The sequence below is a fragment of the Psammomys obesus genome, unplaced genomic scaffold (genome assembly GCF_907164565.1).
Source record: "Psammomys obesus unplaced genomic scaffold, mPsaObe1.curated_primary_1811, whole genome shotgun sequence".
NCBI lineage: Eukaryota > Metazoa > Chordata > Mammalia > Rodentia > Muridae > Psammomys > Psammomys obesus.
This window is the reverse complement of record NW_026588752.1, coordinates 6,975,400-7,003,376: the sequence shown is the minus strand read 5'-3', so window position 1 is coordinate 7,003,376 and position 27,977 is coordinate 6,975,400. Positions and strand designations below refer to the sequence as shown.

The 27,977-nt window shown below is 48.9% G+C and overlaps 1 protein-coding gene across 1 annotated transcript; it reads right to left on the bottom strand.

Moving 5' to 3' along the window:
• Nucleotides 1-6: 6 nt before the first annotated feature.
• On the bottom strand, nucleotides 7-27,308 carry Clcn7 (chloride voltage-gated channel 7). Its single transcript, XM_055604655.1, has 25 exons — nucleotides 27,095-27,308; nucleotides 16,368-16,436; nucleotides 14,794-14,865; nucleotides 14,638-14,703; nucleotides 14,014-14,146; nucleotides 13,604-13,713; nucleotides 12,630-12,710; nucleotides 11,271-11,333; nucleotides 11,077-11,160; nucleotides 10,072-10,165; nucleotides 9,732-9,796; nucleotides 9,122-9,238; nucleotides 8,651-8,705; nucleotides 7,917-7,977; nucleotides 7,161-7,299; nucleotides 6,408-6,501; nucleotides 4,704-4,873; nucleotides 3,420-3,471; nucleotides 3,004-3,131; nucleotides 2,736-2,821; nucleotides 2,311-2,440; nucleotides 1,428-1,487; nucleotides 1,170-1,346; nucleotides 671-751; nucleotides 7-437 (listed from the first exon to the last, which is right to left on the bottom strand). Exons 1-25 carry the CDS (start codon nucleotides 27,230-27,232, stop codon nucleotides 351-353), a joined length of 2,412 nt encoding a protein of 803 aa, XP_055460630.1. The 5' UTR covers nucleotides 27,233-27,308; the 3' UTR covers nucleotides 7-350.
• Between the last annotated feature and the right edge of the window lie 669 nt (nucleotides 27,309-27,977).

Here is a 27,977-nt window from a genome sequence, read left to right as displayed (position 1 = left end):
CACACACACACACACACACACACACACACACACACACACACACACACGACAACCTTTATTGGCTCTCAGAAGTGAGCCACAAAGGGTGCTATCTCACACATTTCATCCCTGGAGAAGGAACCAGGAGGGGGCAAGTCTGAGGGGCAAAGGGGTCAGGGAACAGGGAAAGTGCTGATAATGTAAACCACTGCCCAACACAAAGGGTCTGGCCTCCACACCAGCCAGGTCCAAGGAGGGCATCTGCTCCTGCTGCTGCACTGCCCAGGGGGCAAGGCTTTGGCTGAAACCAGGGACCCTGGGAGGAGGTGCAGAGGAACTGGGGTGCCACTGCACATGGGTGGAGCCAACCCTCACGTCTGGGCCAGCGAAAGCTCTTCAAGGCCTCCCTTCCCTAGGCGGTATCTTGCTAGGTCCTTCCTGGTTACCAGCCCGACCACCTGTAGAAACAATACCAGGTCACAGGTCCCTATAGGGTCTACAGAACCTCTGCTCCCTGTGATGGCATACTCTACATACCAGTGCTATGTAGGTGTGCAACAACAGGCTGGGTCTCAGGCTTACTGTCCTGAGACAAACAAGACCCAATGTCCACCCACAACCTAGCAGGAATTCAGGAAGCAGAGTGAGAGCCAGCTCCAGCAATCTCCAGCAGAACAGATACCAGCCTTACCTGATTATGGTTGTCTACTACCACCAGGTGCCTCAGGCCCAGAGCCCGGAACAGCTTGAACACTCGAGGAAGAGACGCCTCCTGCAAAGCGATCAACTGCCTTTAGCCCACTTCACCTCACTGTGGGAAGACATTCAACCTCCCAAAGCAGGCATTTCCAGGGTACTGAGCTGTCCCTTTCCCTCCATTACTGACTCCAAGCCCCTAAGTGGGCTGCTAGTGGGATTCTCTGAGGCTCACTGCCACTTGAAGCCCATGTTCTCAGGCTGTCCCCGATGCATTCTGGTCAGATGGCACATCCCAGGAAGCAGGCCATACTTGCACCATCCCTGAAGGCCTCCTCTCTGCCTGGCAGCAATTACTCCACAAGATTCCAGAGGCTCTTTACCACTTTTTCAACATGTACAAGGAAGGCATCAAGCTTGGGCCCTGGAAGTCAACCATAGCCTAGCCCTGGCCCAACTTCTTTTGGATCAATAAAAGGATCAATACACTGTACCTGAGGCACAGTGTAGGGAGAGGGGTTCATGAATTCAGAAAGGTCCATGGTGCACTCGCGCTCATCCTGGGATACGTGGATAGACTGGATTGGGGGGAAACGTGGGTAGGCATCCCGGAAGTCCTTCAGCCTCAGCCGCCGCTGCACCAAACCCATGTTGGACCTCTCCACAAACACCTGCAGGAGCGGCCAGTTATGTGTCTGCTACATTGAAGGATGGTGCCCAAGACACTCCCACCCATGGGCTGCTGGGTGCACCTTGTGCTTCAGGAGCACGATGAGCTGGGAACGCAGGATCAAGCCTTGGAGCCTGGCTGGCTGCGAGAGAGGAAAGAGTCAGAGGCCTTGACACTGTAGCAGGAAACTTTGACCAACCCTACTCTGGCCAGATTCCCCACTGGCCCATAGTTGCTGTTTAGTGGTCACCTCTAAGCATGAGCTTTGATGTGGCATTCTCTCACACACAATCCTGCTAATCCCTAAAGGATCTGAGATAGGGCTAACCCTTCCAGCAGAGCATGGAAGCCAGCTGCTGAGAATGGACTCAACAGGTAGCAAGATGTGACACAAGCACATTCCTCTCATTTCTTCCAAGCCACCAGTGTCAATGTCAAACACACCCTAGCAGAATAAGACCTGGGCAAGAAGGTAAACATTAGCTGGGTTCACTTCTCATCAGCACCTCCTGACAGATCTAATAGCCATCAACACCCTGACTGTGAAGTCCAGTCCAGTCAGAACCACAGAAATCTGTGGGGACAGTCCAATTAAGAGAGGGATTTTACTCCACATGCAACACAAGATTTCCTGTTCATGGGCTGGAGAAATGGATCAATGGTTAAGAGCACTTGTTGCTCTTGCAGAAGACCTGTGCTTCATTCCAAGCACTCTCATTGTAGCTCACACCATCTATAACGCCAATTCCAAGAGGATCTATCACCCTCTTGTAGCCTCTGGAGGCAATAAGCACACATGTGGTACAACATACATACATGCAGGCAAAACATATAAATAGAACAAAAATAAATCTGTTAAAAAAGGCTTCTTGTTCAGGTGAACTACATGATGCACTCCCTCAACACGTACTGCTCATGGGCACAAAATAAAAAGGAGCTGACATTCAGAGAGGTGTCCAAAGTACCTGCGTGTCTCCCACATCCTCCACCACAGGGAACCCATTGTGGTTGGATGCTGTGTCGCTTAGGATATCCACGATGACGCCAACCTTCTCTCTCCTCCTCAGGCAGGTTACAGGTGTGCTCATTACTTCCCTGCCGAAAGGCCCAACCCAAGGACACTGTCTCAGTGACACTCATACCACAAGCTGTCAAGGTAGTTCCTTAAGAGCTTTTGTACCATGTGAATACTTGACAGACATGAAGCTATCAGATTTGGGACCCCAAGACCCCAATTTCCATACCACAGACTTAAACAGGTACTGGGAAACCTGCCATGGACGGACCATGGTGGGAATGCTGGTACCTGGGCTCTCCAAAGTGTTTTCCCTGTCCACATCCATCGATAGCACCCAGGAACCCAAAAGCTTAGCAGGCCAATTGGCCATACCTGGCAGTGAGCGAGTGTGAAGTGACCGGGGCCTCCCAGTGCAAGAAGGGCACACTTTGCAGCTGGATGTGCATGTCATAGAGGCCCTGGGTACAGAGTCATGACTCAGGACACTGCCCAGGGGTCCTTAAGGCACATGCCTCCCCCAGAGCCCCACCACTTCCCTACCCCCCCTTCCTTCTGCAGCTGATGCAAGCCCCTCAATGTCAGGCCACAAGGCCAATACTCAGGGTAAGCAGAGGACAAACCACCCCCTCGTGCTGCATACCTCAATGAAGACATCGCCCACAATCTTGGCAGTCATCAGCACCAGCATGATGGGAAAGCCGTAGGTCACGTTGCTGGTGGCCTCCATCATGATGACTGTCAGACTAAGGGTCATTCTCACGATCCCACCTGTGGGGGTAGTCATAAGCCCCTATCCCCCTAAACACAGGGTCCCCAGCTCTGCTATACTTGCAGTCTTTTTGCCCACCCATCTTTCCAGACCCTAGAGGCAAGGATGATAACTGCTGGGCCCTGACTATTGGCACCTGGCCATGCTATGGGATTGATGACTTCACCTGCCTCACTCCCTATTTTGCTCATATGAATAACAAAGGCTAAATCTGATGAAACTCACAATGGGTGAGCAGGGTACAAGTGAGCCCCACTCACCAAAAACAGGGAGAGAGCTGGGCTTACCAAGCTGAGCAGCAGCTCCCATCAGGGCGTATTTACCCGGGTCTGCCCAGATCTGTAGGAGGCAACATGAGTATCAGAGGCAGTGGTAACCCTTACCCAAATCTGCCAGGGCATATGAGTGAAGATGCTGTGCTTGGGCCTAGTGATCCACACAGGAGTGAATTGCATGGTTCACACATGCACACACAGAACATCTACTCCAATGTCCTCTGCTACAACCAGTGTGTTAACACTCTAGCTAGCTGTGCCATGTATAGAAACAAGGTCTACAAACTATGCCACCTGCCCACAGCCATGAGTTCAGAAGGCTGTGCTTTATGCTGAGAAACCTACATAAAGTGAGACAGCAGGGCAAAAGTATGCACAAAGTGACATTGCCTATGCAGACATACTGAATCACCCAAGACATATAGCTGTGGGAAAAACAAAAAGATTCTAGAACATGCTACAACACAGATGAATGAAGCATATGATCACACTCAGTTGGAAACTACAGAGACTTATGAGGGTGTATATTGTGTGCCCTAGGAAATGTTAGCAACAGATGAGGCCAAAGACAGCAGGGAAGCTAGAGGCTACCAGAATTGGGAAAGGGAAAATGGAAACAACTGTTAATACAGTAGAGCTCCTTTCTAGGTGAAGAAAGATCACTGCAGCTGGAAGTGATGGTTGTATAATGCTAAGTATTTAATAAATGCTAATAAACTATGTTCAAAGCAATCATTGTTGTCAATCACATCTCAAAAGATAGAACCCAACCAAAGCAGATCTAGACAGATACCTGAGCCTGAGGACTGGGAAGGGTATAAGCTTCCTGTTGTTATCCCTTCTGTAATTTGTCAATCTTTGTTTTGTTTTTCCCAGACAGGGTTTCTCTAGGTAGCCCTGGTTGTCCAGAACTCACTGTGCTAATCAGCCTTGCCTCAAACTCACAGAGACCTGCCTGCCTCTGTGCAGGGACTAAAGTGCACCACCACTGCCCAGTGCGATTTGTCAATCTTACTCAAACAACTCAAGTGAGAAAATACACACGCAAATCTAGCCCAAGCAGCAGCTGGTGAGAGGAAGGGCAGTGCTAGATGGACCGAGGCTCTTTTTTTCTGTTATATTCTTACTCATCTCTCTGACATGTCTCCACCAGTTATGTGTCGTGGCTATTCAATAACACCAGAGATTTTTGCCTAAATGCACCAGATGCCCCGGTCTCATGTGTGGTGTCCCTATACCTAAAGCCACCCGTAACACTTGAACAGTAGAGCTAGGACATGCTTCCCCTCAACTCACCGCTGCCCCTGTGAGGTAGGACAGGGAGATGCCAAACAGTCGGCCCCAGGCAGCCCCAATGAGCAGGGACGGGATGAAGACACCAGCAGATACTGTGAGGCCATAGGTCCAGCAGGCCAGGAAGAAGTAGACCAGGGTGAATAGGCCTAGAGTCATGGGATTGTAGGAGCCTAGGGAAAAGGAGGGCACTAGGCTGTAGCTGGGACTCAGGCCTGTATGGGGATGTCCTGGAAGTCATATGCTCCCATCCCGAGAACCAGGCCACCAGATTCCAGTTTCCCAGTGGTTCCCAGAAAGCTCTGCATTCTCAGTATCTTCAAATTCAGGGCCCAAGATGTCAACACCAAACTCCGCAGAATGACCAATAGCTTGAAGAGTATGTGCCCTGCCCCATGTGGAGACTGTTCTCTGGGAGAAAGAGGAAGCCCATACTCCTGAGAGCAAAAGCAGATTTGCAGCTCAGCTGGACTCAAAATGGATGACTTCACGTATGCCCACTGCACTAGGACAGCTTCCCTGAGCCTGAGCATGGCCTGAGTCTGGGAGCCCTGCAAGAGTTAGCAGTTCAGGAAAAATATTCACCAAAGGTGAGAGGTGACCAAGACACATCTGACTGGACCCCCAAACCACTCCTGGCCACTGGAATTCAGTGGCCAAATTCCAAGACATGGGAGGCATGTCTCTCCTAGACAAAATGCTGAGGTTGTATTGTGGATGAGAAACCAGAGAAGTAAGGCCAAATAGAGAAGAACAACAGTGGTCTATGTGAAGGCCAGGAGGGTACGGGGGGCGTGCACCATCAGTCTGTGTGGCTAAGAACACAGAGGTTACTGAGGTAAGGGAGTAGGTCAATAAGGGCAGAGGTCCACATGTGGAAGGCCATTGGTTTATTCTATGCCAAATTTATCTCACAACTTTAATGACCCTTTCTTATGAACAGCCTCCCAAACAGGGAAGTCCCCAGTAGCCTTTTAACAGGACACAACTGTTTCTGTAAATAGAATAGACTTCACTTCAGTTGTTAACTTGATAGACTTGTGAAGCAGGAACTAAGGAATTGCCTCCATCAGACTGGCCTGTGGGCATGTCTGCTGGGGTTATTTTTTTACTGCTAATTGGTGTGGGAGGATCCAGCACACTGGGGATGGGGGTAGTACTATCCCTGGGCAGGTGGGCCTCAACTTATAAGGAAGGCATCTAAGCAAGCCAGAAATCAATGTTCCTTCACAGTCTGTTTCAGTTCCTGCCTCAGCTTCCCTTAAATATGGAATAAGCTAAATAAACCCACTCTTCAAGTTGGCTTTGGTCAGTGTTTCATCACAGTAACAGAAAGCAAACTACAACAGTAGGAGAGGAGCTGAAGATACAGGCCTAAGGCTGCTCAGATCTGCTTGGGCCTAGTATGCAGGGCTTAGCCCTAGGTACTACCAGGAGTATGGCTGAGCCCAGAAGGGCCTGACCTTGGAGCCATCAGGCTAGGTTTTCTTCTGGAGAAAGATGGAGGTGACTCAGGTGACTAGTTTAGGAAGAAAGAAGATGGGTGGCCCAACCAGTCCCTCTCCAGGTGATAGGCCACTAGGGACCCCCATAGAACCCAACCAGTCCTGTGCAGCCCTATGCCCCCAACTCTGCAATGTTGGTTCCTCCACTCCAGCATGCCTCACCATATCAGAGGTGATTCCTCAGCCCACTGACTGTACATACCTGGTGGGTCATGGAACAGGCTGACAACGCTTTTCTCGGGGGTGTTAAAGAAGGCTGCAGCCATGGAGTTGTACTCGCCATCTGCACAGAAGAGCTGCAGAGTTGAGAGAAAGGACATAAAGGAAGAGATGGCAACAGGAAAGATTCTGTGCTACTGAGTGCTCATGAACCCTGAGTCTGGAGAGCACCAGACAGGATCTGGGCTCAAAATACAGAGCCCAAGTTTAAGTTCAGTCAGGGTTTCACTGGTATGATCACCTCTCTGGGAGATAGAGGTCCATCTCCTGCTGTCCAGAAATGGGAACCTAAGAGCTTCATGAGCAATGCCTCAGAATCAACAGTGGGACACTGGTCCTGGAAACCAGTCGGCCCAGTCTTCTCAACTGAGTACCACTTACTCAGAGAGAGACATGTCGTTTGTTTGCCTGAGGAAGAGAGACAGCTCTCATTTTGGGGTTACTAGGAGTTGCTACAATTATCCTTACATGATTTCTGCATAGTTACAGGTATGCACTTCTCTAATCTGTAACAAGCCCCATTCTAAAACTCTCTCCAGGGAGAGTCTGGAAAGGACCATGGTGAGATCAGTCTAGTACTGCCACCCATTCCTCAAGCCCCTGACAGACAGCGTAACTTACTATGGGACCCTACATACAGAACAAGCCTAAGGCCTACTAGCATTGTTAACTCTGGGAAAGCAGAGCTCTGCACAGTTGGTCCTGCTCATAGGGCTAGCCCAAGACCTATGCCTACCTGGAGTGGGTAGGACATGGAGCTCCCCTGCAGAGGTTGGCAATCTCGAGACGAGTATATCAAAACGAACGCAACTGTGGCTGTGACAGCAGCCACCAGCATGGCCTCAATCACTTGGAGGCAGGGCCGGTGGATATACCTAGAGACCAAAGCCAGGGTGACTTTGCTGCAGGGATGGCCAGAGATAGCTTTACCTGCCCTGCCAGGTTGTCAGGGCAACCTGACCCAGAAGCCAATGATAAGGGCCACACAGCCCAGGTTTAATGATCAATCAGCCCAGACTCCTGGGGTTATCTTTCTCCCTGTGGCTATAAATTTCTCAGTAAGGACTAACCCTAGTACACCACCATAGCAGCTGAGACCAATACAAAAACAGGCATTCAGTGAGACCAAGACCTTCCCAAACAACTTGACTGCTTCTCTTCTAATAAAAGGACTGGCACCCCAGACAAAAAGGGGACTGTATCTAACTCACCTAGGACTTTGCTCTCCATGACAAATTTTATCTAACTTTCAGAGACCTCAGGACCTGAGGAATGTCTCTCAGGTGAGGAGCCTTCCTTTAGCTTTTCCCCCACTTCCATTTACTTGTCCCTTTCCCCCAGGCCATACATTCTCGACCTGTCCTGAGCAGCTCAGCTGGACAGACCTTAAGGGAAGAACCCTCACTGATAAGGCCTCCACAGTTTGTCCATTTCCTGCAGCCAGCGGGGCTGCACCCGTCAATCTGGTAAATAAAATGGGGCCCTTTCTTACCTGATTCGAAACATGGTTAGCCAGTAATTCAAAGCATTGAACACAGCTCCAAGAATGCCACCTATGACCAGAAAATAGACTAATGTTAGTGTCACAGGAGGACAGTGGAGTCCCCCAAAGTAGGAAGGCCCTGAAAGGGTACCCTGTCAAATGGCTGCCCAGAAACTGGCACTAACAAAGCTCTGCCTTCCACTTAAGCTTCTTATAGAGCAGTAGGAGCTGCACATGCCTCATTCCAAACCTTCAATCTCTGGGCACGGGCATGACCTCCAAGCAAGAAACTCTACACCTGACTTCTGTATCAAGTACAAGGTACAGAGAAAACAGATGGACTCCTTTAGGTTTGGGTATGTTCCCCAAAATTCAGTGTGTGTGTGTGTGTGTGTGTGTAAATGTTCCTCAGGTCCTGAGGAGAAAAAAAAAAAAAAAAAAAGGAAATGTGAACCATGTCAGGCCCTGAGTATTTTAGATAAGGAACTGTCACCATGTAGATGCTATAAAGTTCATCTACCTCTCAGAGAATCCCATTCCAAGTCTGGAGCTTTGTCAAAGTAGAATTAAATCTCTAAGGTGCCCACCCCTGCATGCATCTGCAGGAGAATGGGCAGGGCAGTACCCAGAGATGAGGAGTAAAGTTTCTGACCAAGGAAGCTGCAGATCTGCACCACCTCGGAGCTGGGAGTTCATCCTCCACAAGGGTTTATTCTGCTCCATGCTACAGGGTGGGCCCTTACCCACTACACCCATGGCGATGAAGACAGGAATCTCATGGATGGTGTAAGCCATTTTCTGTGTAGAGGAGCAGAGGAGAAAAAGCAAAGGCTGTGAGAAATTGCTGCTTAAATTATAGGACTGAACAGGAACTCTGTCTACATGCATAGAACCTTCTAGCACTTTTGTGAGAATCAGAGGTACCATGGTGAGATAAATGGTCTTGGAAAAGACCTTATACCCCTTCGTGGCTGAGCTGGTTTTGCCTGAGCTGGTTTGGGTGGCTTGTTGCAGCCATCTCACACTGCAACTGTAGTACACCCATAGCCTGCTGGAGCAGATCCCTACGCACTCCCAGGGCGCTACAGGGTCCTCAAACTCACAAGCAAGAGTTCAGCATCTCTACTAAGCCATGTCCAAGTTTCAGCCTTAAGCCAATAGGGTTCTGAGGTGGCACTAGAAAGGACAGGGGTACAGTATGGCTGGCAAGTTACCTCTGAGTCGAATCTTCCAAAATTTATGAGGCCAGGGCTGGACAAATCCCACATGTTTCCATGGTAGATGCTCAGAACAAAATTCAGTGTAAAGGTCGAAATCATGGAAGCAAAGAACTGTGGCAGAGAGAAGCCAGAGCCTTAGACATCTGCCTGGTGCCTCAGCACCCTCGAAGTCCTGCCCAGCCCAGTTAGTGCTCAGTGTCCTTACAGCTCTACCTGGCCAACCCAGCACCCTCTATTTGGCCCAACTAGGCTCTAAGAGTTACACAGAACACTCTCATCTGAGTGTCATGCCAGAGGCAGACATGAAGGCTGGGACTTCTCTCATTGGAAAGCTGTGTGTTGGGATACCACATATAAGACAAAAGGGGTTGGAGCCAAGTGGGGCTGGCAAAGTTGGGGTTGCAGCTCTATAGACACACCAACGAAGGACATAGAGAAGATAGTGTTTCTAGGGTTTCCAGGAGCCACCAAAGATTGGCAAAAACACCTAGGACAGGTGTAGATCCACTGGTACAATACAAAAGGATGGACTGACTATGAAGAGTTCTAAAGGGAGGAAGAAGTGTGATTGCCCTCGTCAGGGACACCTTCCTCAGGCACTTACAATTCTCCACGTCAGGAACTGATTCCAGAAGGAGGCGCCCTCTTCCAAGCTGAATAGGACCCCACCTGGAAGGCAAGTGGCAGGGCTAAAGTGCCAGCCAGGCCATAGGGCAGCCTATCCACGACCAATGTCCATCAGAGGTCCCAGGAAACTAAAACAGGAAGGCTGCTAGGTAGCACCAGGCCGTAGCTGGTGGCTGTAAGACACTGTCTACACCCTCACCAAGCACTTGTCTGCAAACCTCAGAACCGTGCCTACAAGAAAGCCCTGTTTCCCATCCTAGCCACCCATGAAGCACCAAAGGGCATACCAGAGATGAGCTGGGACCACCCTTCCTTACCCACAGGGGCTCCGAATGCAGCAGACACTCCAGCTGCAGCTCCAGCAGAGACAAAGTCCCTCTTCTCTGTGTCTCTGCGGAAGTATTCAAAGATCTGAAAGAGAAAGATGTAAGAGTGTTGTGGGAGGCTTTGCAGGGTCACTTACCACAGGGAGGGAAGCTGGAAACAGGTCCTACCAAAGGGGCCAAAGAAGACATGTAAGAGTCAGGGAGGTTTGTTTCCTGGATAATTACATCATTTATCACAGCAGTAGCTACTGGATTCACAGAGAGCAATATTATAGATAGCGACAAAAAAAAAAAAAACAGGAGAGCTGGCACTTCCATGTACCTACAGCTAAGAACATAACCACAGATTTCCATTTGTGACAATGACTCAACTTCTCACACATGCAAGAAGTCTATGAACTTCTTGTCCCAACTCTACCCTAGTGACTGAAGAAAACCCAATGAGTGGAAAATCTAAACTTGTTCTTGATTTTAAAAAGGTTATTAAGCCAGGTTTGGTGGTATATCCCTGGCACCTCAGCTCTCAGAAGCCTTGAGAAAGAATCCTAAGTTCAAGGCCAGCCTGAGCTATATGGTACGACCCTGTTTCAAAAGACAGCTATAGATTTATCAATGTAGATGTTTACTGTAATGCCCACGTTACTACTGGCAACAGTGGGAAATTTGACAAAACTGTACTGTGTTTGAGTAACCATTTAACGCTCTGACCTCCCACAAGTCATTATCCCTCTGAAAAGCTGGTCAGAGCCAAAGATCCTTTCAACAGAATCACACCAGCATATAACATCAGAAGCCTAGGGACTGACCATAGGGAGACCACATGATCTGTAACCACCTGGACTGGGAACAGGCCAAGTTGTCCTTGGACTTAGAGATGGGGACCAGAACTGGATGTTGGAGGAGACCCACAGTTCTGGATGAAGACTCTGCACAGGCAGGAGACAGCTGAGATACATCTATGACTCCCCAGTCCACAGTGGGTGTGGAAGGACTCACCTTGAAATCTCGCTTGAGTGATGTCGACCTTCCCTGTGAAATCCCAGCAGCAATCACTGAACCTGAGTGGATCATTGGTCCTTCCTGAGAGTACAAAGCAATCAGTACTCAGAGGCCACACATGGGTCTTGGTGTCCTCCAAAAGACAGAAGCTCAGACTCAGGAGGGACCAGTATCATTCATTCTGTTGTTACCTTTCCCACAGCCAGTCCCCCTACAACAGACAGAATCACACCGGACACCTTGATCACCAGCGTCTGGAAATAAGGAAGATGCAGAGTTTGAGTGAACACTCTATGCACACGCCTATGCCCCGAGGGCTCAAGGAAGGCCAGCACTGCAGCTGAGTGCTTGGGTAAGAACTACTGATCACCCACCCACACCACAAATGCTAGGACAGCACCCAGGATTCCTCTTCAACACCCCTTGGGAAATCTAGTGTTGATATCCTTAGGGGGTCCTGAAAGAGGGGGCTCAATCCTGCCCTATGACTATGCCTCTGCCCTAGGCACAGCACAGCTTTTCCTTGGAGACAAGTACCAGCATGGACCCCACCTCATGAACATACAGGTGTTCCCACTTATATGGAGATTTTAGCACACACTCCATAAACACCCCAGTATTCCTCCCCACAACAGGCCAAGAACTATGAAGATAGGGGTTAAGAGACAGTAACTTCTCTGAACTGTGTGAACCTGGTGGGTGCTCAGGGCAGTCAAGAAAGTTGACTCTGTCATCTGGGCCCATCAACAATATGAAAAACATAGATAATTCATATATGCCTCCTCTGGTACACTGGCCCCTGGTGCAGGGAGGAGGGGCCACTACGAAGGACACCATGCTCAATGCAGGCTTTGAGGAAGCCTCCTAAACTTAGTCTGGTAGCCAAAGGTGTTATAGCAAAACAATTCAGATTTTTCCACATGAACAGTATGGGTAACAAGTCAGTGCTTTGCAGAAGCATCATGTCCACCTTCTATGGTAGAGCAGTAGCAGCACATGACTCCTGCTTTCCAGACTGTGACCACTTGCTTTTCCTTGGCTATAGGGCACCAAGCCCAGGGGAGGTCCTGGAGTATCAGGTAGAGGAGTACATCAAAGGACACCAATGCCACCTGCCTTCTGAAATAGGCACAGGAGGCAGTATCTGGCCAGATTCAGGCAGAAAGGCTGGTCATGCAAAAACAAACAGTTATAAGTAGACTGTGGTGACAACTGCCCAGCTTCTGTCACAATAGGATGCTGCTAGTATTATGTATTATGAGTATGAGAAAAAACTTGAAAGCAGGGAAGGAAAGGTAGGTCAGGCCCTAGCTCAGGCCCCTGCCTCTGAAATACTCAGGGCCACACAGTCCTGAGTTACAGACATGTACTGCACAACTGCAATCACAGCATTCATATTCCTGCACTACTTGCTGCAGGCAAAGACCAGTTTTTGGCACACAACAGTTGGTGTGCACATGGCTTGTGCCAGGTATGGAGGGTCAAGCAAAGACAAAAACAGACTTAAGCAGAGATCCTATGCCCTGGCTATATATCACTGCACACCTCACCTTGAGCCGTACCACATGGGGGATCTTCACCCCGTTGAGGAAGCACTTGATCTGAGGGATTCCACTGCCAGCAGCAACTGGCTGGAAAGACAGAAGCATCATGAGCAGGCAGAACAAGGGGATGTTGCCTCTAAACCACAAAAAACATGGGGATCAGGCGTGGGGAGGACTTCATGTCACGGAATGGAGACAGGAATGGAGCAACCCCTGAGAGAAAACCTTGTGAGCATGTGTGAAGGGCCAAGGGTAGAGTCTGATGGTCATATATTCCCACATGAGCTATGTTGAAGAGATACTCCAGGATGGACAGAACACTCATTATGTACCAAGCAGGAACTAGAACTTCCTATATATGGGACACTACTCTATGTCCACACAAAAGGTTCTGAATGTTGTCTATTCCTTCTTTTATTACCCCACAAAAAGAACAAGGAACATAGCGGAAACTAGGAGAAAGGGAAACTCCTAGAAGTGTAGGAATAAAAATGCATTTTGGAGGGGCCATCTGCGGGTTGGAAGTACAGTCTCCCTGGGGGAATGGCTGGTCCTGGCGCCCTCTCTACTTGAATCCCTGCATGAGTTGCTCAAATTCCTGAGAACTTGAATGTCCTGGAATAACCGGTTATTGAGCTATGTGATGGCCCTGAGAGAGGCAGATCTAGCTATATGTGAATATGGGGTAGGTGTGGTATACTATGATCTGAATATGAATTAGGCAGGTAGGAGATAAAGTAGGAGTTGTACTGTTGGGCTAAATATGTTACTACTAGGAGTCAAACTGAGAAGGCCCCAATGTATTTTCTGTTCTGACTAAACATTCCCATCCTACCATACTGTTATTCTGGCAGAAAGCCTTCATCCTCACAGGCTAACAAGAGCCTATGGTGGGTAAGCTAGAGGAGACCAGTCTTTCATCAAGACCCTGTGCCCACTCCGAATCTAGGTACCCAATCTCTTATGCACAGTGGCTTTACCTCTATGAAGGCCACAATCACAGACCCCACGAGCACGAAGGCAGAGTTCAGCGTGGCCCATAACAGGAGGGAGAAGGACAGGCCACCCTTCTCTGTGAACTTGTCGATGTCTCAGGGATTGTCAAGGACAGGCACTGATGCACTTCTGGAGCACACACCCTACCTGCTTGTGTCACTCTTGTGGCTAGTCTATCTGGCCCAGATCATCTACTAACTAGCTAGCAGGCCATGGTACTAAGCAACTAAAGACTTCTCATAGCCTGCCTATGACTACAACACACACACTCTGAGCTGTGTGCACGTAGGAGCCAGGCCTGCTGTTTTTCCTGCCTGCCTGTGAAGGCAAAGCTTGTGCTCTGCTGCTGAACCCTCCTCCCACATGCCCCATGCTGAGTGTCTTTGAAGGATACTGTCCTTGATGACTCTGTACTTGAGGCCTGCCAGGTTCTCTACTACAATGTCAATGAAGCAGGCTACTAGGCCTGTGAGGATTCCAATGAGGGCACAGATAACCCAGCGCTTGATCTCCACCGTCCGGAAAGCCTAGATAGGGATAGGGAACAGGGTACAGTCAACGGTGAGCACTGCAGCTAGGCCCCTGTTTTGCCCTGCTCTGGTGCTGGCAGATTAAAGGCTGCTACCACACACAGTACAAAGTTCAGCTCTTAGCCCAAATCTGCCAAAAGCAGCCTCCAGCCTATGTTTCAATGACTACTAAGGACCATGGGAAGCCACAAGGAGTTAAGTAACATTCCCTACAAATTCACAACTAGCTACTAATATTTGAGGCACTGTATACCATCTGCAGGACAGCCTTACTGGCCATGATTAGAGCATCCCTCACAGTTTCAGTTTCTGAAGACAGGTATCACACATTCAGAGCCCCATCCTCCAATACACAAAGCATGAAAACCAAATAGTGGCTGTAGAACCCACAGGCTCAGGGGACAAAAGGGAGAGAGATGAAACACGGATATTGCCTGGCCCAATATGCCAGTACTCAGACCAATAAGTCATGGGCCCCCCCTGCTCACCGTGTGGTTGATTCGTCTCTCCTCCTCCAAGAAGAGCTGGTTCTCGCTATTGTCATAGTCCAGGCTCTGCAAGACCAGGGCACAGGTATAGCCAGGGGACAGGGAAGAGGGCTGGAAAGGTAGGGCTTGAGTTCAGGAGGGAGGATGGGCGCCCACCTCATACTTGAGGGAAAGAAGCTTCTCATTGTGTGGAATCTCCTTGGGGAAGGTGTGAGGAGGGTCCACATCCTGTGGAAGAAAGAAGCAGAATCTCATGCTCTTATTATAGGAGCAAGGTAAAGAAACGGGGCAGTGTCTCGCATCCCAGAGCTCAGCATCATCTGACACCGAAGGCCAGGAAGGCAAAAGAAACCTGGGATATGAAATCAAAGATACTCCAATGGGACCCTGCAAACACCATAGGTTTGTTTCAGGAGTACAAGGTTAGTTTAAAATCCTAAAAAATCAACTAGTATGCTATGTCAAGACAAAGGATAGAGTCCACAGACCATCTAATAGACACAGAAAAAGCACTATAGCTGGGCATGATGGTGCATATCTTTAATCCTAGCATTCAGGAGGCAGAGGCAGGCAAATCTCTGAGTTCGAGGACAGCCTGGTCTATAAAGAGAGCTCCAGGACAGCCACGGCTACACAGAGAAACCCTGTCTTGTAAAACAAAATAAACAACAAAACCCACAAAAACAAAACAGAATTAAAATGTAAATAAACAACCTCCTTCAAAAACCATTATAAACATTCAACAAAGCTGGGTGTGGCGGAGCACACCTATAATCCTAGCGTTCAGGAGGCAGAATCAAGAGGACTGGAAATTCAAGGCCAACTTGGGTTATACAGTAAGGCAAAAAAAATTAAAAAATCATAACAAGAAAGGAGGCAGCGAAGTGACAGAGTATTTGCCAAGAAGGCACAAGGATCTAGTTTCCATCCCGAGTACTGGTGAAAGGAAAAACTCTAGGAAGTACTCAAGAAGCTGAAATAGGGGTCTGGAGAGATGAATCAGAGGCTGAGTGTTTGTTGTTCTAGCAGAAGGCCCAAGTTTAGTATCTAGGTACCCACACCATATCGCTTGTAACAGTCTACAACTCCTGCTCCAGAGGGATCCAATGCCTCTGGCCTCTGGGGACAACTCTTACAGGCATGTGAGAACACCCACATCATTGCCCATAGAGACAAATAAAACCACAGTAGACAGCACCAAAAATAAGCAAATTCCGGAGGAGTATGGTAGCTTGGGAAACATTCTCATCTTGTTTTTTCAAGACATGTTTTTTTGTTATGTATATGCACGTATGAACCTGTGTGTAGCCATGTGCATGCAACTACAGGTACTTGTGGAGGCCAAAAGAGGCTGTTAGATCCCTGGGCGCTGAAAGTTCAGGCAGCTGTGGTTGACATGGATGTTGGGATCTGAACTCTGATCCTCTGTAAGAGTACTGTACCTCCCTGGCCCCTGAGGACTCCTCATCCTGAAACCCATCTCACCTATTCCAAGAGTCCTCAGCTCACGTGGACATCTTCATACTACACTCAGGCCTCTGTGCTCCGTAGCCTCCTCCACAGTGCTTTTGCCCACCTCTTCACAGCTGTTGCTGCTGGGCACTTGGCCTCAGAAAGCACATCTGTATTCTGTGTGCCATGTCTGGGAGTCCTGCTGCCTGCTGACCATGCTACCCTTCCACTCTCCTTCTAAGGTCGGCTCAGTGGAGCAGCAGCATCACCCCACTCACCGGGTCCAACAGTTCATCGTCCAGCTCCACATTGTTCATCTGTCCAATCCGGAAAAATGAAGGATGAGACTGAAAGAGAAGAGAGACCATGATTAGAGGACATGCTGCCCTCCTTGGATGTTGGAACCCAGGTCTGCCCCTGACATGCACAGCCTGTCCCTGAGAAGTCCATCTTTCCTCACCCTAGTACATCAGCCTGTCTGCTCCAAATCAGAGCAAGCATGACCATACACCAGGGTCAAAGGCTACAGGATATGCCCAAGCAAGCCAGTATCCAATTACACAAAGCTCTGGCTCCTCCCCTGCCTACCACCTTTAAAAAGCCATGTCTAGTCCAGCTTTCCGAGGTCTCTATGTGCCTCAAGCATGCTAATGCAGCCCTCCTAAGAAGAGAGCTGTAACAGAGTTGAGTGGGTATGAGGTGTGGAAGTCCTTGCAGATCCACACAGGTGTAGGACAGCCAGTACCCTTCTGTAGGACACATCCCTGACTGTGAGCCACCCAACGTTAGAGAAATCCACACCTTCCCAGTTAGGGGGAGGCAGAGAAGTTGGGGTGTGGGGTGGCACTTAGGTCCAATTTCAACTATTTTCTGGGTGTTTACAGAAATGCTGATGACGGGCTACATGAGAAGGTCAACTTATGTGCTGAGCAAGATCCATGTGGTCCTCTGTTCACTGTGTTAGAAACTAGAGTAGCTACGGTTGAAACAAAGCATGGAAGACAGAGGGAACTCCAAGGCCCATGAGCTAGCCCCGTAGCTCATGGACTGGAATTGTCCCTGGATCTATCTTCCTGATATGTAGCCCTAGCTTCAGTGTTTCCTATAGCCTTCCTGCTCCCACAACCCTTATCAAGGTTCATTCAGGATCCCAAACATTTACATTCATTTTATATTATTATTATTAATTTTCAAGACAGGTTTCTCTGTGTAGCCTTGGCTGTCCTGGAACTCACTCTGTAGACCAGTCTGGCCTTGAACTCAGAGATCCACCTGCCTCTGCCTCCCGAATGCTGGGATTAAAGGCCTGTGCCACCACTCCTGGAGTTACGTTTATTTATTTATTTTTTTAAGATTTCTCTTAAAATTATGTGTATTTGTGTGTGTAACTCTTTGTGTAGATATGTGCATTATGAGCGGAGGTGCCAGTAGAGGCCACAATGTTGGAGACCTGCAGCTGGAGCTGTGAGCAGCCTGATGTGGGTGCTGGGTCCTTTGCTAGAACAGTATGTGCTCTTAGCTAAGCCAACTCTCTAGCCCCAAGCACTTCTCATGAACACAAAATGTAGCTGATACATGAGGGTTAGCCATGTTGGGATAGAGGGTGAAAAGCCTGGGACTCAATCCCCTCTCAGTTCTCCCACCATTCCAGTTAAGAACCACAACTACAACAGGAAAGGAAACCAGAGCCAATAAGGAAGCTTCTGAGCCAGGCATGGTGGCGCTTCCCAGCACGCAGGGAGGCAGAAGCAGGCAGATGGATCTCTGTGAGTTCAAGGCCAGCCTGGGCTACAAAGCAAATTCCAGGAAAGCCAGGGCTATACAGAGAAACCCTGTCTTGGGATGTGGTTGGTGGGAAAGGAGGCCTCTGGACCTAAAGGCCCATCCAAGAGGAGTATCCTGCCTTCTTGAACAGTTCATCCCTACACTGTGTCCCAACAAGCATTGGGAACTTGCCCTTTCCATCTCACAGCCATTCACTGCTCCAGTTCACCTGCATCCATCCATTTCCAGAAACACTAGAGCCCCTTGCAGAGGCTCCTGACACCCAGGAGCCTCATATTCCTGCTTCTTACAGGCACTATGACCTGGAGCTGCAGGCATGTGGACTTCTTCCACGTTCACCACCCACCACACACACACACAACAGGGTAAGAAGTTCCTCCTCCCCTGGGGCCAAAGGACCCACTAAAAGCTGCCCCACTCTCTAGGGGTGCAGCAGGCTGAGATCCATAGACACCCCACAGCTGTATGTATGTTCACCACAGCCAGAGGTTACCTCTAGGGCTTCATCACAGCCTAGCTCCTACTCTACCACCTATGACCAAGGGTGGCAGAAATGAGGACGCATCCTGTGGGACAGAGTGCAGGAAGCTGGGTACTAGATGGCTGGCTGGCCCTGCTCTTCCCTGTACGTACATAGGCACAGGTTCATGTTCACAACTAGGGGATGGAGAAAGCACCTCAAAAATCGCATCTGTGAGCTTGGTTGGCAACTCCAGCCTAAGCACCCTCAGACAGCACAGGTACCAGGGGAAAAGAGCACAGGATGAAGTGACAAACATCTGAACATCTCACCTGGGAGGACGGTTCCCTAGAAGGGAATACGCCTGCCCCCAGTCATGTCCACTTCTGGACTTCCCACTGAAATAACTCTTGGTTAAGCTGTTTTCTGTTTGGTCACCACAGTCCACACGACCCACACATGACAGTCAGGGCAAGGATCACTTAGGTCCCCTCCAGCCCTGCCACAATCTCACTCAGAAAAGACAGACTCACCACCCCAGGCATGCTGGGGCAGACAAGTTGTGCCAAGAGGCTACATATAAGCAGGGCATCTTCTACGCCTTGTTGAGGACAGTCTATTCTGAGGGCCACCAAGATAAGGATGACTATATAGTACTTCGGTTACATTTGAACTCCATACCAACATGTAACGATTACAAGCACATTCCAAATATTGCATGAAACACACAATAAACGTTACTAGGTTTCAAAGATTAAAAAAAAAAAATATATGGCTCAGTGGTTAAGAGTACTTGCTGCTTTTGCAGAGGACCAGGGTTCAGTTCCTATACCCACGTAGCAGCTGACAACTCTGTATAATTCTAGTTTCAGAAGATTCAACACCTTCTTCTGGACTCTGTGGGCACTGCACATATGTGCACAGATACACATGGAGGAAATGCACTCATACACATAAGTAAAATTAAAAAAAAATCTCAAAAACAGTTGCTCATTTTCCTGTTACACACAGGTATCCTGTGTCTTGTCCAGCAGCTCTTATGGTGTGATACTTATACCCAGGAGCCTCTAATGGATAGTAAGCCCCCAAAGCTGTGTGCAGAGCAGAGTACCTGCGTGACTCTACTCAACACAACTAGGCGCCAATCTACTCTGAGGTACTGTAATGGGTAACAGTAACAGCAAGGAGCACAAAAGGGGACAAGAGCCAACCATGACAGGGGTATGTTATCCCTATGGCTGTCCCACCCAAACTGGGGAGCTAAAAACAACAGAATGTTCTCTCGTAGAGTGCTGGAGGAAAGAAATGAAAAATTCAGGTGGCAGGTCCAGAGGCTCCGGGGGAATCCTTCCTACCGGGTGGGATCTTGATGGCTCTAGCCTCTGCCAGGATGACTTTAATTATATCTGCAAAGACTTTGTTTCCACATGATGTCCTACTCATAGGTATCAGTCAGGATTTGGATATATCTTTGGGAAGGGAGCAGTATTTATACCATAATTCTTTTGGTTTGTTTGTTTTTTTTTTTTTTTTTTTTTTTTTGAGAAAGGGTTTTTCTGTGTAATCCTGCTGTCCTGAAATTCACTCTGTAAACTAGGCTGCCTTAAACTCAGAGAGACACCTGCCTCTGCCTCTGCCTCTCAAGTGCTGAGATTTTTAAAAAGGTGTGCCCTGCCACCATCCAGCTACACCATAATGTTAATGACACTGCCAGAGTATGGTTCACATCACAACCACAGGGCTCCACTGAAGGGCTATGCCTAAGTATGTCACTACAAGTGGTCAACAAGAAAGTGTGCATGTTTCTCTTTAAGTTTTGGGAACAACACTGTCCCAAACTGCTGAACCCAGAAAAAAAGGTGGGCATACTCCATAGCTTATTGGCCACTGTGCTGGCCCAGAAAGGAAGCTGTTGTACACAAGTGAACCCTGCTCAAGAGGAGTGTCAGTGCTATCACAGTCTCCCAGTCAATTTGTACACGGAGGTGCATGTGCCAGGCAGTGTGCCAGGCCTGAGCCCATAGGACTCTCTGAGTGTTACCCACCAGGAACCCTGTTCTCCTCTTCTGGGAAATGCCCCAAAGTGCTGGGACCAGGCAGAAAACACAAGGACAATTGAGGTAGGGTTGAGGGGCGGGCACAGCAGAGAGAAAGGTAGGTGGCCAGGCTGTTTGACCTGCCACAGATGAGCCAGATAAGCCATCAACAACTGTTCTGCTGTACCACAGGTACACAAGGTCAAACACACAAAGCCTAAGAAAATGAAACCTCGACAGTTTGAGAGGATGATGGGAGAGGTGCCGGGCATGGGTCACATGACAGTACTTGCTTTCACGATATCCTCAGCCGCAGACTTGGTGAGCAGTGGCCCACATGAGAAAGCATCAGCAAGTGGAACCCAGAATCAAGTGAAGGCTGACAGGGCGATGGGTGACAGCAGGATGATACAGACTGTCGTGGGGCACAGGTGTTGGTACACCTTAGCAGGGAAGGAGCTGCAGAGATCTTAGTTGTATGTGACTAAGGAAGTAGAGCAAGGGAGGTTCCCATGAATCTAGACACACTACACAGCTGGCCAACTCAGAGTCTAGTACTGAGCTACAATTACTCAACATCCCACCCTAAACGGAACTTGCTAGGAACACAGGCCTGCTCAGGACTAGTTTTGTAACTTCTGGGAATTTATAATTATTTCAAAGTTACATAAAACAAAAACTTCCACACACCAACAGACTGAAAATGTAACTTTCAGAGCAGAACATAAATGCCAATCACAGCATTTGAGAATGACAGGCAGAACACAGAAAATTACAAACCATCCACACACATACTAAAAAGTTGACAACAAGAACAAAGCTCTGAGCTGACCACTGTCCTATCCACACAAAGAGGTGCTCAAGACTCCAATGAGAGCTTCTGTCTGCCTATGGGGATGGGGGGGGGGGGTGTCACAGAAAATAGGAGCTGAAGAAATGGGTAAGAGTGTTTACTGCTCGGGTTTGAGGGCCTGAGTTCAGAGTTCAGACTTCAGCACTCACAGGAAAAAGCTGGGCATGTCTACCTGTGTACATGTAGAGCCAAGAAGTTCCCTGGGGCTTGCTGGTGGCCAGTCTAACTTCAGGTTCTGTGAGAGTCTCTGTCTTAAGGGAATAAGGCGGTGATACAGCAGGACACCCATTGTCTTCCTCTGGCCTCTTCACTGCTTGTGTGCATGTGTATGTGCAAGCACACACACACCACACATATACACACCCTACATGTACCCTTTCTCATAGACACTAATCACACATGTAACACATACACCCCTTTCCCATACATACTAATCTCTCTCTCACCCACACACAGCACATACACCCCTCTCCCATATACCCTCCCATAAACAACAATAGTGATAACAGTAATACTGCTATGACCACACCATCATACATTCCACATCTGGGTAAAAAAACCCTAAGAACAGAAAGGATCTCACAGTAACCTCTGAACGCCCATAACCACAGAAGCATTATTTATCCACCTGTTTGTCAACAGACATAAACAGAAGAAAGTAGCAATGCCTGCTACAATATGGATAGACCTTATACAAAATATGCAAAGTGAAAAGCCAGTCACAAAAAGATGAGCATAAGAGGCCTGGGGACATAGCTTGGTTGGCAGGGTGCTTGCCTAGCATGCATGCAGCCCTAGATTTAATTTGCAGCACTGTATAAGTCAGGCATGCCAGTATATGTCCACAACCCCAACACTTAGAGGAGATAGAAAGAGGGGAATCAAGGCTCAAGGTCAGGACTGAAGGGATGGCTCAGTGGTTAACAGTGGCTGCAAAAAACAAAACAAAACACAAAACAGACACAGAAAGGCTGGGAGTTGGTGATTCACACCTTTAATCCTGACACTTAGGAGGCAGATGCAGGCAGATCTCTCTGAGTTTGAGGCCAGTCTGGTATACAGAGTGAGTTCCAGGATAGCTATGGACAGACACACACGGACACACACACACACACACACACACACACACACACACACACGACACTGGCTGCTCTTCCAGAGGACTGGCGTTTGAATTGCAGCAACAACAAAGCAGCAGCTCATACCATCTATTACTGGTTTTAGGGGACCCAACACCCTTTCTGGCTTCTGCCTGCACTGGGCACACATGCAGTGCAAATACACACACGCTGGCAGGCCTGGCCTACATAGTGTGTTCCAGGCCAGTCAGAGCTTTGTAGTGATATCCTGTCTCTGTTCCTTCCCCAACCCCCGAAAGTTCAAGGTCATCCTCAGCTACAAAGCTTTTTGAGGTTAGTCTCTGTAGTACGGTTACATCCATAAAGACAGAAAATAAGAGGTTGTGGTCAGGGGCTGAAGGAGGAAGAAAGGGAGAAAACTCTGGGTCCAGTTTCAGTTTTACAGCATGGAGAAGTTCTAAAGACTGATTGCCCAACATCAACAATACAGTGACGGGAGGTGGTGCACCTGTAATGCCAACTGCCAAGGGCGGAGGGAGGAGGACCCAAAATGAAAAGCCTGGGCCAGCAAGATGGCTTTAGTGGACAAAGACATCTCCTTCAGAGACTGATGGACCTGAGTTCAAACCCCTGAATCCATATGGTGGAGGAAAAAAGGGACCCCATGTTATCCCAATTTCCACACCTCTGCCACGGCCTCCATGTGCAAACACACACACACAAAATAAATAAATGTAAAAAGACATTAAAAAGCTGGCCTCAAGTACACAGAGAGTTCAAGACAAACCCCTGAGCTACGTATACTCTGACCCCACATAAAAATTAAAAGGAGTGGGCATGGCAGAGCAGCTGCCTAGTACACAAGAATCCTGGGGTTTAGTCTTCATTATGGGGTGAAGAGTGAGAAGAGTATGTGAACCCAGACAGTACATTTGTTACATGCTCTTCCTACATATGCATACATACATACATACATGCACACAACACACACACATTTTATTTGGGAAATGAAGACAACAGCTGAATTCTGCCATTTTCCTGGTCCAGGCGGTAGCAGCAACCTCCAGTTCTGGAGGAACCTGAGCTGAAAAACAGCACTTCCACACTTGGGGACACCTATTATATTTTTAACAAAATTTTTTTTGGGGGGACAGGGTCTCTCTACATAGCTCTGGCTGACCTAGAACTCATTAAGTAGACCAGGCTGGTCTCAAACTCAGAGCTCAACCTGCCTCTGCTCCCTGAGTGGGGGTTAAAGGCAGTCACCACACACACAGCCTTTCCCTTTTTTAAGAAGTTGCTCACCCTTGCACACTGCCAGCTCGACAGTCCCGCTGCCATGAGCATCTGGCATGTCCCAGGCTCTATGCTAGACGCCAAAGAAACCCAGACTGCTGCAGCAGGAACACCAAATGTGACAAAGGTGACAGAAAATGGGGAAGAGAGACCTGCTTTAGACGCAGTAGCCACAAGTTCTACAGCAAGCAAAGCAGCCCAGAACAGGGGTAGTGCGCCATAGGGAATAGGCTGGGGGTGGACATGGTCCTCTATGGCTGCCTGGAGGACCCTGACCTTGAGCTCTCTACACCTTGTGAGTCCGAGGCTTGCTTATGAGCTGAGAGAGGAGGAATTCTTAAGACTGAAAACCAACAGCTTTCAACAGAAGAGAGCAGGGCCAGAAGGCCACTGGGACAATCAGAGGACCCTCCCTTGAAGCTCTCCAATACAAAAGGGCTCCAGTCTTCCCCAGCAGCACCCCCAGGCTATGGGCTGTGGTGTCAAGTTACCAGGGCAGGACCAGCCCCAAACTCACCTGAGGTCCTTCCTCTGCTGAGGGAGGAGGTGTCTCTCCTGGTAATTCTCAGAATGGAACTGTAAGAATGCCCTGCATTTAAAAGACTACAAACATACACCGCTACCTCGCTACCTCACCACCATTTGCTCCAGTCTCAAACAGCAGCACAGAACATCCTACTTCCCATTGCCCCTACACATGACCATGACTTGCAGGGTGACCTCACACTCTCCCTGTTCCATTATCACCACACACCTAAGAAAAGGAAGAAAGCCTTGGCCTCCAGGTAATGCTGCAGGGCCTGAGCTTTAAACAGGGCCAAGTCTGTCCTGCTTTATAGCAGCTACCTCGTTGCCTGGCCAGCTTCTTCCTGTCTTAAGGTAGCAGCAATGCCACCACCCAACCCAGGAGGTGCTGCAACAAACTCCAGAGCGTCAGGAGGTAGCCAGAATAGTGGGCTCATGGTCAGTGCCCCGGGTCACCCCACTGTGCTCCCTTTTCGTGTCCAAATGCTCCTGACTCCAGAGTGGCTCGCGAAGACTCCTGCTGCAGTACCAGTGCAACCCAATGCCTAACAGTGCACCTGCCTACTGTCCAGAACAGACTTTCCCGAGAAAAGCAGCACCAAGAAGTCATTCAGCTGAACAGGGACCGCAGCCAAATGTCAACTGTGAAGACCAGTTTCTTTTAATTGGATAGGATTTTGGCTTTGTTTTGAGTTAGAGTCTCATCTAGTTGAGGCTGACCTCAAAAATCACTGACCTTCAACTTCTGATCCTCCTGCCCTCACCACTTTTGCTTGCTGGGACTATGGGTATTTGCCTCCAAACCCAATTTTAGGTGGTGCTGGAGACTGAACCCAGCGTTTTACTGATGCTAGGCGAGTACTGTCTCCAGGCTTGCTGTTAATGACTAATATCTATCAAGAGCCTGTTTTCTAACATGCTGGTTCAGTGTTACACGTTTATTAACTTTTTACAGATGAGAAAACTGGCACCAGCAGGCCTCAGATCCTGCCTGATATTCTGGATGGTCTGGTGCCCAGCGCAGATGGTTCCCAAGCTGTAGGCAGTGCCTGCTCAACTTGCCTGCACAGGGCAAGGATCCCTTAGCCTTGGAGTCCCTGGCTTCCTGCACGCCTCTCCTAGACCTAAGCTAAACTCAAAGTCAACTCACGGGCCTGAGCAGGACTTCTACACCCTGTACCACATTTCAAACAGGTATTCTCTTTGTCCTGTTGCCCTGCTTGTCTGAGGACTCTGCACTATCACTATAGGGCACAAAAGTGCTCCTCACACAGAAGAGCAAGGTGCTGGGCCTGTTCCCACAGGGAAGGAAGCTGTCTTGAGCACCTCAGTGACCTGCACTCAGACCTGGAAACCCACAACGGGACAGGTGCACAATTACTTTTTTAAGTTGTTTAACAGCAACCCAACCAACTGTATTATTAACTGCAGATTTAAACACAATAGTGGCATTTAGGGGAAATGATCAACTCATTCTTTACTCTTAGATGTATTTGAAAAGAAAAGCAAAAACATACAAATAAAAACAAAACCCTCAACCATTCCATCCAAACTCAACCTCCATCAGTTTCTAAACTCTTTTCCTCTCTTAGAACCAGTTTCCAACTTAAGGCTACTTTCTTTTTAGGAAGGGCTGCCTGCATCCATGCGTGCATTCGTGTGTGTTACACATGTGGAGGCCAGGAGAGGAGATGGTGGTCAGAACCCCTGAAGCTAGAGTTGTAGGTAGCTGAGGAGCTGGGTGCCGGGACCTGAACTTGGGTCTTCTTTGAGAGCAGCAAGTACTCTTAACCGCTGAGCCACCTCTCCAGCCTCCAAGGTTACTTTCTTTGCAACACCCTCCCAGAAACACCCTAAGAAGGTGTGACACAGCCCTACCACTCTTCTGTAATCATTTCAGATTACTGCTGCAGACCAGATTCGCAAGCAGATACCCCTTCAAAGGGAGCTGGGTTGCCTCCCGGCAACAAGGAACTGCCCTTGACTTTCATTGTCTGATGCACCTTCAAGGGTCTAGGAGAACCTAAACCTACACTGGGATGCAACAGCCTGATGAGGTGCTCTCCCTAGCCTTTGAAATGGTAGGAGTCTCTGTTAGACACCTCTAAAGTCAGGAGAAAGGGTAAAGGATGGGTATAAAACAAACTAATATCGAGGAACTCACATAAATAACTGATTCAAAATTACTACACTGCACACAGGCAAGAGAACCAAAGGCACACAAGCAAACAAACCTGTACCCTTTCTAAAACATCAAGCATGTAAAGGCACAAACTGTGTTGAGTGCTGGCCACACTCTAGCCTCTGACTTGTTGCTTATCATGTCTGGCTGCACATTCCAAATTCAATTAGGCATTAAGAGAAAATGGGTGGAAATATTTGTCATTGCAATTATGTTCCAAACGTCTGTAATTAATCTATGAGAACGGAGACACTTTCACTGAAAGCGCAATTCTACCATTTTTACTGTGAAAACTGCCAGGCCTGCAGTCCAGGCCTTACAAGTTTTTGGGAAAAAGAGGCAGGATCATGAATTCATGGCCAGCCCAGGTCTCACTGTGAGATCCTCCCTTGAAAGGCCAAGGACTGGGGGAGCATTATCAGAGGTCTAGCGTGTGTAAACTCTGAGCTGGAACCTAACCACGAAAAGTAAAATTAAAAAACAAAAACAACAACAAAAAGGTGAAAGCCCTAGGCTCTCTTGCTGAAAAGCTAGTGACAATTAATGGTTGCTGGAGGAGAGGGTATCATTTCCTCTAATGGTACAGCCACTGGGTGACTAGATGGGAAGAAGGGGTTCAAAGGGAAAGAAAGGAAGAGGGTTATGGGTGCGAAACTATCAAAAATAAAAGTTTTCCCGGATTAAAAAAAAAAAAAAATTAGAGGAAAACGCTGTGGCCTGGGCCCCTCCGGCGCTCCGAGGACCCGCGCAGCGAACCCGGCGGCCGCATCTCCGGCCCGCGGGCCTCACCTGGCGCGCGGCCGGCCCGGCTCCGTTCAGCAGCGGCGTCTCCTCGTCGGGCTGCCCGGTCCTTCGAAGAAGCGGCGCCGCCTCCTCCTCATCGCGGTCTCGGCCGGACCAAGACACCTTCTTAGAGACGTTGGCCATGGCCCACTAAGGACCAAACTCAGAAAGAACAGCCGGCCGCCCGGCAGCGTTCCCGTGACACCCGCCCGGGACTCACGTGATCCACCATCGATGCCCACGTGACCGAGGATGGCAGCCGGCGAGGTCCGTGAGCGCGGGGTCGCTTGGGAGTTGTGGTTCACTGCAGCCCAGGCTAGAAACCTGGCTCTCGAGAGCGTTAGCAGCCAGTCTTCAAGGAAGGAAGTGACTCAGACTCTAGAGAATAACTACCCCGAGATGCACTCACAGTCCCGGAAGAGAAGATGCTATGGTAGAAAAAGAAACCAGCCGTAAGGGTTCTGGAATCGTCCCTCTTAACCAAGCTGGCTTCTCGTGTCTCCTGTGCCATGCCGCCGGAAGGGCAGCCGCACTACTGCAATTCCGGGAAAGGGCTTGAGACCCTGACATTCCTGACAAGTAAAGGTTTCTTGGAGGAGGAGGGGACTATGAATGACAGCGCATGGGTGTGGTGTTAAGTAGCCTTGGGTTGCTTTGGACATTAGTGCTGCTGCTGCTGCTGCTGCTCTTTTTGGTGTTTTTGAGACAGGGTTTCTCTGTGTAGCCTTGGTTGTCCTGGACTCGCTTTGTAGACCAGGCTGGCCTCAAGCTCACAGAGATCCACCTGTCTGTACCTCCCTGAGTGCTGGGTATTACAGGCGTGGGCCACCACTCCCAGCAAGGTTAAGTTTGCCAAGTGAAGTCTTAAGTGTTACATCAAAAAGGTTCT